Source organism: Lactuca sativa, chromosome 7 (genome assembly GCF_002870075.4).
Source record: "Lactuca sativa cultivar Salinas chromosome 7, Lsat_Salinas_v11, whole genome shotgun sequence".
In the NCBI taxonomy this organism is placed as follows: Eukaryota; Viridiplantae; Streptophyta; class Magnoliopsida; order Asterales; family Asteraceae; genus Lactuca; species Lactuca sativa.
Window position 1 is genome coordinate 2,686,759 of NC_056629.2, and position 9,965 is coordinate 2,696,723.

General features: G+C 33.7%; 1 protein-coding gene and 1 long non-coding RNA gene across 2 annotated transcripts; one reads left to right on the forward strand and one right to left on the reverse strand.

Annotated features, from left to right (window-relative positions):
• Positions 1-5,765: 5,765 nt before the first annotated feature.
• Positions 5,766-7,505, forward strand: LOC111894593 (abscisic acid receptor PYL9). Its single transcript, XM_023890670.3, has 3 exons — positions 5,766-6,141; positions 6,714-6,950; positions 7,133-7,505. The coding sequence occupies exons 1-3, from the start codon at positions 6,040-6,042 to the stop codon at positions 7,352-7,354; spliced, it is 561 nt and encodes a 186-aa protein (XP_023746438.1). The 5' UTR covers positions 5,766-6,039; the 3' UTR covers positions 7,355-7,505.
• Positions 7,506-7,895: 390 nt separating this feature from the next.
• On the reverse strand, positions 7,896-9,528 carry LOC111894594 (uncharacterized). Its single transcript, XR_006184789.1, has 2 exons — positions 9,138-9,528; positions 7,896-8,145 (listed from the first exon to the last, which is right to left on the reverse strand). It is a non-coding gene; the product is annotated as an uncharacterized LOC111894594 (long non-coding RNA).
• Positions 9,529-9,965: the final 437 nt, after the last annotated feature.

Here is a 9,965-nt window from a genome sequence, read left to right on the forward strand (position 1 = left end):
AAAGTGAGTTCACGGCTCTAATAAGGTTCTTGGGCCGTGAACATTAAAGAAGGGCACCAAAGTGTGCCTAAGGCGTTCATATGCTTGGGATAAAAGTCTAAGACCTATAGCACATGTGTAAGGGACTTGAAAGCAACAAAAACACCATTCCAAGGGAGTTTACGGCCGTAAACTCCAAAGGAAATGGCCTTGGGGCCGTAAACTCCTCTAAGGAGTGTTTCTAGGCCTTAAACCCCTCCAAGGATTTAACCACCAAGTTGGAATAATTCTAGGAATCATTTAGAACTTCAAAACACAAAATACCACCAAGTTTGGGAGTTTACGGCCGTAAACTCAAGAGTTTACAATCGTAAACTCCATGTGTGATGCTATACGGAGAGTAAACTCATATATGAGTCCTTTGGAACCCTAAACCCAAGTACCTTGTCCCACTTGACACCTAACAATCCTACACCGCCCAGTTCATCCGAACCACCATCTACAGGTGAGTTCATACCCCTAATCAATGTTTAAATGAGTTTAAATGCTTTAATGGTGGGGGGGATACAAGTAGAAAACAACATGTTATTAAATCATATATATGTATTTTATAACTGTGTTTTCATTCAACATATTTCACATACTACAAAATGTGATGCATGAAATGGTTTTCTATCTTTAAAATACTTTGTTATCAAATGTATTACTTTTGAAATGTTTATCAAAATGACATCAAGTCACTTTTATATTTGTTCAAAACCCTTAGATGTCTTACAAAACCATTTTACATTCTTGGACTAAACTATTCATATACACTTATATTCTTATATATGTATTGATGATATAATTTACATCTTTCATTTAGTTTCCCACACCCTTGAGTAGTAAGAGTGTATAAACCTACTTGAACAACCAATTACCTTTCAGTAAATTATCATAGGGATAATTTGTAGATATCAAACATTATTCCTATTACAAGGAATCACACAAGAGTCAGTTCATTCATGAGTCTATACCAGTACATTACCTGATACATGAATACATTTACATATGATTAAATGATACATGAGTACGTTTACATATGCTTACATGATACATGAGTACGTTTACATATGCTTACATGATACATGAATACGCTTACATGAACACATTACATGAGTACCTTTACGTAGATACATTTACCTGTGTATATTAACATGAATACTTGTATCTCGAATTGCGAGGATGATTTATTAGTACCTTCTGTGTAAATCTTCCTGCCCATCCCTAGTACCTCGGGATATCTAGACAGGACCTTATCCCTAGTACCTCGGGATATCTAGACGGTACCCTATCCCTAGTACCTCAGGATATATGGAAGGGACTAACCATTCCGGAACCCAGCTGTTAGCAACAGTGGGTGATGAACATCTACGGATGTCTAAGGTTATCACTTATAATAGATAGATTGATATTAGAACTAACCATTCCTCCATCCCGCTGTTGCAACAGAGGATGAGATGAAAATCTTCAGATGATCATTAGGTTACCACTTATATTAGGAGTCGGCTACGGGACTAACCCTTCCTCCAACCTGCTGCTGCTACAGAGGACAATTGGACCATCTTCGGAGGTTCATTAGGTTATATATGTCGTGTTAGCCCTAGTACCTCGGGATGACATTTACATACGTCGTGTTAGCCCTAGTACCTCGGGATAACACTTACTTTAGTATATTTTCCTATTTACTTTATTTTGTGATATATTCACATAAACGATGAGTTAGACTAATTACTGTTTGTAGTAGTCGAGAAGAAGGAAAAACTATCATTTTACTTACAAAACATTTGGGTCTTGGTAGAAGACTACATTATCATTCGGGTCTTGGTAGAAGACTACATTATCATAAATAAAACATTCGGGTCTTGGTAGAAGACTACATTGTCATAACAAAACATTCGGGTCTTGGTAGAAGACTACATCTCAAACTACTAGAAAATAAGGGATTTTCTAGGGCTTTTCATACTTACATCAACATTTTCATTTAAAGGTTTACATGACTTTTAAAACAGCTTTTAGTTAGCAAGACAATGACACTTAAATACTTATGAATTCACCAGCTTTAAAGCTGATACTCTCTTTCAAAATAACTTGTATTCTCAGGTCATCAGTAGACAGGTACGGTGGCCAGGTTTTGAGAAGACAGAGCAGACAAGTCTCGTCTTTTATTTTGATCATATATTTTGGTGTCTTATTACAATGAAAGAACACTCATGTATTAAAAATTTACTTATAATGCAATGGATGATGTTGTTGCTTGTTTACTATTTTACACTGTTGTGATACTGTACATGACGTCCTCCACCCTGGAACGTTTCCGCCGTTCTTGGTTTTGGGGTGTGACACGCTCGGACTCGTCGAGTTCCACCCTGGACTCGACGAGTTGACCCCCTTGACTTAGGGTTTTCCTTTCCTTTCTTGGTCTTTCTGATTATGGGTGTTACACAAGTTCATTTAGGTTGGGCTATGCTTGCATGGATAGTCCATGGAGTTTTTAACGCATGGATCCTATGGAAATGAAAGATCATGGGTATTAGGGTTTACATGGATGAAACCCTAATACTCCATATTATATAAAGAGGTCTTGGCACATGAAATGGCATTACTGTGTGAGGATACAAGAGTGGGTCACTTTCTAGTGTGCTTACTATTCTCTTAAGTTTTCCAAGGTGTTTTTGGTGATTTGTGATTCCACTTGAGACTTCCACACTATAAGGGCTAAGCTCTTAAAGTTCAAGACTTCAAGCTTCATCAAAAGGTATGTAATCTAACTAGGCTTTTGTAGTATAGTTGCCTCATATTATCCTAGTTAGGATTAAAACCTTGGAATATTGAATATTTGTATGTATAATATAGAAAACATAGATCCAAGGTTTATAGAGTTGCATGTACACCATAGGAGTGTTAGAATGCTCAAAACCCTTCACATATGTGTATGAGCAAATGTTAGTGATATTTGTGTTAAATACCTGTAATGTATTATGGAAGGTAAATGATAAAACGGTAAATTACACGAATGGTCCCTATAGCTTAGGGTAAATTACACGTTGGTCCCTAACTTATTTTTCTAACTCAGAAGGTCCATATTGTTTGTTTTTGTTACATGTTTGGCCCTTGTCTTATATAAAAAGTCTATATTTCCCTTGATTTTTTTAATTTATTTTAATAAACACACCCCCAACCCCACCCCTTCACCTTACCTTACCTACCATATCATTTTTTTTCTTATTTAAATAATTGTCTTTTTACGTAACATAGGGACCAAACGTGTAACAAAAACAAACAATAAAGACCAAACATGTAATAATAATAAACAATAGGGACCTTCCGAGTTAAAAAAATAAGTTAGGGCCAAACGTGCAAATTACCCCAAACCATAGGGACCATTCATGTAATTTACTCATGATAAAATTGTGATTAGATGTGATGGTATTATGTTGAATACCTATAACATGTTAGATGAAGATAAATGATGATTATATATTTATGATCGTGAAAATGAGAATGTGTGTATGTGTAGTTGAGATAGAGTATGTGTGTGTAGTTAGATATAGATGGTATTGTGTTAGATTACCATCCTAAATTATACGGAGATAGAGTATGGATGCATGGCTAGATGTCAAGGGTATTGTGTGAAATACATATATGTTAGTATATAAAGATTTAGATTAAGTACTTAATGGTTTAAGTACTAGAGTGGCAGTAGAAGATTTCTTGAGGAGATAATGAGATAGATAGAGATAGGACATGTGATGTGTAAGACTATGGTGATACCATAGCATTCACATGAAAGATTATGTGAATGTAGAAAGATGATTCCTTCGAAAATGAGATAGATGAGTCCTTCTAGAATGAGATAGATGGTTCCTTCGGGAAGGTAGATAGATGATTCATGCGGGAATAAGATGTTGTGTGGTTAGAAAAGATTGAGAAAGAGTTCTAGGAGTTAAAGAAGGCTAGAATTTCTTTAGAGATAGTTGATATAATCCATGAGGGATTAAGTGTAGAGGATCCGTAAGGGATCATTGTAATTCATGAGAGATTCAAGAAAAGATAAGTCGTTAAAGTATCTGTGTGGGATCAAAGTGAGGAGACTTAGTCGGGATGGTTATCTTCCAGTAAGTTACAATTATGGTGTCCCCTATATGATAAGTAAAGAAGTCATAGATGATTAAACTGATTGGGTCTAAATGAGGATAGAGAGGCAGATGGCAAGAATAGATAGTGAGTAAAGATGAGATGGGATGATGAGCGAGGATGAAGTGTGCCCTAGATCGAGAAGAGACAAATAAGCGAGGGAGAATGGCATAAAAAGAGATATAGATAGAGTGGAACAAGAAGGAATGGGATGATCCAAGAAGAGGCTGAAATAGAGTATGAACAAAGCATGAGACGAGTGTAAGAAGATATGAGAAGGTAGGAGGAAAAATAAAGAAAGAGTAACGAAAGAAATAACAGAGTAGTAGAGTATGAGTACATAAAAACATATTAAAGTATAACTCACCAGGCTTATGATCTGACGTTGTAGATTTTTTCATGTTTTTGCAAGTTTAGGTGATAGTCGTTGTACGAGAGGAAGTATGAGCACAAGGACTTAGACTAGAAGTAGTTTTACTTAGATAATTCCTTGTTGCTTAGATTTTAGTTATGTTTTATTGTAAACCCAATTATACCTTGGAATGTAAGTGTTTTGAGTTTAGAATTTCACAATTTTTTTGAGATAACTTTGATAACCACTAGAATGTTTAGAAAGAAAATTTTGGGTTGTTACAAAAAATATAGGGTGATTTATAGAATAAACACAATTTATATATTGGTAATTGGTTCTACGGCTGAAATAACAATGAATTGGTAAAAGTTTGGTCTTTTAAAAAAAATAGGTTTAAAACAAAAAAAAAAAAGTCAAAATATAGAATCTTTTATAAAATAAACTGTAAAAATAAAAATTGACCTACACACCCAATCAACCGAACAACCCCTCCCTCCCTCACCCTCTTTCTCTCTCAATGATGCTTAAACACTAGAAAGTTTTGGAGATAGAAACCTTAAAAAATAGAAATTGTGGTTATTGGTTATATTAATGGTCAAATCAAGTGGGGTATGGGATATTGGTTAATTTGTAGTCGCTTCGACCTAAAGCTACTGCGAATATATAGTTTGAAAGTGGTTTTCATCATTGGAGACGGGGGCAACAAAGTTGCTTCTGATGAAGGTGGGAAGATGGTGATAGGAACGATGGTGGTGCTTCACCACTTCTTTAGATCTAGGGTTTCACTACACAAAAATTACAGGTTCAATACAAATTTTAAAATTGCAAATTTATAAAACAAATTTAGTTTCTGTGTTTTACATAAAATTGTCTCAAGTTCGGTACAAAATTTGGATCTGTGTTTTACCCAAAATTGTCTAGTACAAGTTTATTTCAAATTTTATATCTTTAATAGGACAGAGACAATATCCGCAACAAAATACAAACATAAAAATTGGATTGAAATTTTGGTAAAGTGTGGGGACCAAAATTGTAAAGTACTCAAAAAACAATGTAACTTTAAACTATATATTTGAATCAAATAAAAGCTGATTATATTATAGTTTATATATTCTAATTAATATAGATGATGAGGATTTAAAGTTAGCTTACTGCTATGTGTTATCCTAAATTTTTAATATGAAAGATATATTGATATAAAGACCGGCTGTGAAATCTTGTCCATTAGTTTACGCATTAATGCATGTCATCGCCGAGCTTCTCTTGGGAACGCCTGTTGGTTGGGTCGAATCACTTTTAATGATTTACTATGTCAGTAGTGGGGTTCTCCAATTAGATCGTTTGTTTGTTTGTGATATTTTAAAATATAAACACACATGCTATTTCCATCACAAATTCCCAATCTTTCACCTTCAAAAAGCAAAGCACAACAATTCTGGTTGTTATTTTCAACTATAATCGCTCCTAGGGTTCGTGTTTTTATCTGCAATCGATAAATTGAATTAGAAGAAGATCTTGTCAGCAGCAATCCAATGGAGGCAACTGACTACATAAGAAGACATCAAAGACATATTACCGACCATAAACAGTGCGCTTCAGCCGTAGTGAAACACATCAAAGCTCCCGTCGATATCGTAATTCTCTACACTAAACTACATGCATTTTTGTGTGTTCTGTTCTGTCAGAGGATTATTGAATGGGTTTAAATTTATGCTACGTCGATCTGTAAGCTCAAAAAAATTGCTTGCAGTTTTCGGAGGCTCGGGTTCTGATATAATTCTTGATAGTATGCATTGTTTCTCTGTGTTGGGTAGAATATCTTATATAGTATATATAAATAAACCAACATCTTTAAGAATCGAATAAAGTGGGGTGAGGTGGATGGTGTGTGTGTGTTTATTGCTCTGCTTATTTTATACGTGTAGGTTGTCTTTGTCATATATTTGGTAGTAAAATGCAGAGATGTTGGATCGATGTTTCTGGATTTGTGTTTTAGTTTATACGATCAATTGGTTTTGTATCCAGGCCTTAATTAATCTAGTTTAAGCTTAGATAAACGAATAGCTAGAGGCCAGATTCAGTTTTTGGAGAAAATGCATGCATAAGCATAACATACCGATGGAGTTATATTTGTTTGTTGGTTAAATTATTTGATTTGATGATGGTATAATTAGTTAGTATTAACTGAAATTGTATAATTTGTCAGGTTTGGTCATTAGTACGGAGGTTTGACGAACCTGAAAAGTACAAACCTTTCGTGAGCAGGTGCAGGATGTGTGCAGCAGGGGCAGGGGTAGGGGATGCTGTGAGTATAGGAAGTGTTAGAGAGGTGAAGGTGAAATCAGGTCTTCCGGCGACTACCAGCACAGAAAGGTTGGAACTTCTGGATGACAAAGACCACATCCTCGGAATCAAAATTGTTGGTGGAGACCATAGGCTAAAGGTATATAATTACTTTATCACAAGTTGCAGTGTTTAACACAGTCTAGTCTAACTATATATATATATATATATATATATATATATATATATATATATATATATATATATATATATATATATATATATATATATATATACACACACACACACGCTACTACTATTCTTTGTAAATTATGATCACAGAACTATTCTTCAATCCTAACTGTCCATCCAGAGCCGGAGGTACTGGAAGGAAGATCTGCAGGGAGTGGGACACTTGTGATAGAGTCATTCGTGGTGGACATACCCGATGGCAACACCAAGGACGAAACATGCTACTTTGTCCAATCCATAATCAACTGCAACCTTAAATCGCTTTCTCATGTCTCACAAAGGATGGCCATGCGATCACCTCAACTCACTTAATCATCTTTACTTTGTAGGACTAGATTTGGACCATTGGATTATAATTCTTAACGGCTAAGATTGTGATGGTATACCATAGTTACTATGTCATAGATCACATATTAACAATGATTTCATTAAGAAAACTTTGCATATAAGGGCATTATAGACATTTTTATTCATCACCAAAAAAGGAAGATGCTATTATTTAGGGAGTTACGATTCTTTTTTTTTTCAAATAAATTTAGAAACGATGTTTAAGATCATATAATCATGAACACATATAGGTCTTTCATTCTTAAAGAATCTAATTGTAGTTTTGTGATGGATTGAGAACTGTCATTCTTAAATAATACGTTTGTATAAATATTTCAATAATAACAACTTGCATCAAAATAACAATAATTTCTATTGCGAATTTGGCAAATTTACTTGAGAATATTATAAAAAGTAATAAAAAAATTCAGAATTTCACAAAGGAAGTATTATGTGAGAATTAGGTGCAATCTTTGTATTCTTTATATCATATTTTATAAAAATAGGAAAGATTGGGAAAGAATGGTTAAGAAAGGGAATAAATGACATAAAACAAGAAAATATACAACATTTAAAAGAATGTACACAACCTTTTATACTATATTTTTCAAGAATCTATCATCATTTTTGAAGAATTTACAAAAAGTCATGATATATAGTACATTCTTTAACAATTTGTCATTATTCTTGAAGAATTTGTCATCATTCTTGAAGAATCTCATTTTTCTTTTTGATGGTTTTCCCATTCCTCTATCTTTACCTCTCCATGTTTGATCCTAAACACACAAAAATACATAAGAGATCATATGGTGCAAAATAGCTCAAGAACATTCAAGAGAATGAAAAATATAAACAAACACGTTCAAATTACCTTGTGAACAAGGAAAAACCTGTAACCCCTCTAATTTCTCAATTCTATAGTTGTAGAGTGTTGTTCAATTTGAAATGGTATAAAAAATATTTCACATAACTACGAACAAGACTGATGAGAATTAAGTTCACAAAATTTTATAGAATTAACCTTGTTACTTTATCCTCAACAAACACTTGAGAGGCGGCAAACTTCATATAAATTTCCATTTCGGTTGTTACCTCCTGGAAAATAGGGAGGGACTAATATAAAGATTCAAATCCAAGATTGCTAGGTATAGCCCATGATACAAGTTATAAATCAGCACATATACCAAAAAGTTACATTCATTATACTAATTTGTATCTCCATTATTAGCCATATAACTTAGCCCCTCATTATGAGCTAAGTTTATACTTGATGACAGCTGCTCGTCTAATTGTATTTTATAGCAGCCTTTTCATAAACTTGATAAATCATCAACAAGTTATTTAAAAATAATCCAATCAATGTTGAAAGACAGAATGGAGGCTTAAAATTCATAACTTGCAGATTGGGTTCATTGTCAAGAAACCCAGGTAAGATGTAGTTGTTTTTTCAAATAAATTGCCCCATTTGAACTTCTAATTGACCATATTTCTGAACAACTCATGAACAAGGATGGTAAATGAAAGAATTACATATTTCTTCCGGATCACTTATATGGAAACAGATTTACATAGATTTAGCTCAAAATCTTCTAAATACATGCATCTTTGACAGCTAGGCTTTCCAAATTCTTCCAATTTCTTCCAAACACATTCAAAATAAGAAACCAACACCAGACTCATTAAAAATCAAACCCTAAGAAGGTAGTAGTCGGAAAAAAAAAACTCTGAAAAGGATCGAAGGACGTAGATAGCAAAGGGACTAGATTACCTGAAGAGTGAAGAAGATTGAGCGGAATGAAGAAGATGTAGTTCCTAAAGAGTGAAAGGCGTCAGATATCCCTTAAGAAGATTACTACAGGTGGCAAGTTCCTACATAGTGTAGATAATCAAAGGAGGTGAATCGGAATCAGCCCGTCAAGCGTGCGTCTCCAGTCGACAATCTTCACATATTGTGTTCTTCAACCTTCTGTGCTTGTCGATTCGTCGATGTATGAAGAAAAACGGAAAGCAAATAAACCCTAGGAAGAACTTGATATGGGTTAAAATCCTTAATTATAGGATTTCAGTTAAGACTATTTAATGAATCAGTAAATAGAAATTATAATTAAATTATACAATTTGACTATTTTACCCCTAAATGTTGATTGGTCCAGAATTAACCATATACGATCACACAATATTTATAGGTTATATATGAACCTATATATATATATATATATATATATATATATATATATATATATATATATATATATATATATATATATATATATATATATATATATATATATATATATATATATATATATATATATATATATATATATAGCAGCAGCAGAAGCAGAAGCAGCTCGCTCATTGTTTGCAGGATTGTTCAGGTAGCTCTTTCCTGCCAACATTTGTAGCGGCCCTTTAGTTTATATTATGGTCTTTCCTGCCAACATTTATAGCGGCCCTTTAGTTTATATTATGGTGTTAATAAAAAATATGTGGGTTGGGTTTGTTTCCCATTAATTATCCTTTTGGGTTGTATTGCATTGATTACATATTGAATTCAGCAGTTCTATAGCAACTCATCATCTGTCTCGTCCACATA

What these genes read in the sequence shown, in the direction of transcription:
- LOC111894593 (XM_023890670.3), top strand. Translation starts at nt 6,040, where the DNA reads ATGGAGGCAACTGACTACATAAGAAGACATCAAAGACATATTACCGAC. An exon ending in TCAAAGCTCCCGTCGATATC is followed by an intron (nt 6,142 to 6,713) that starts GTAATTCTCTAC and finishes ATAATTTGTCAG; the next exon opens with GTTTGGTCATTAGTACGGAG. An exon ending in GTGGAGACCATAGGCTAAAG is followed by an intron (nt 6,951 to 7,132) that starts GTATATAATTAC and finishes TTATGATCACAG; the next exon opens with AACTATTCTTCAATCCTAAC.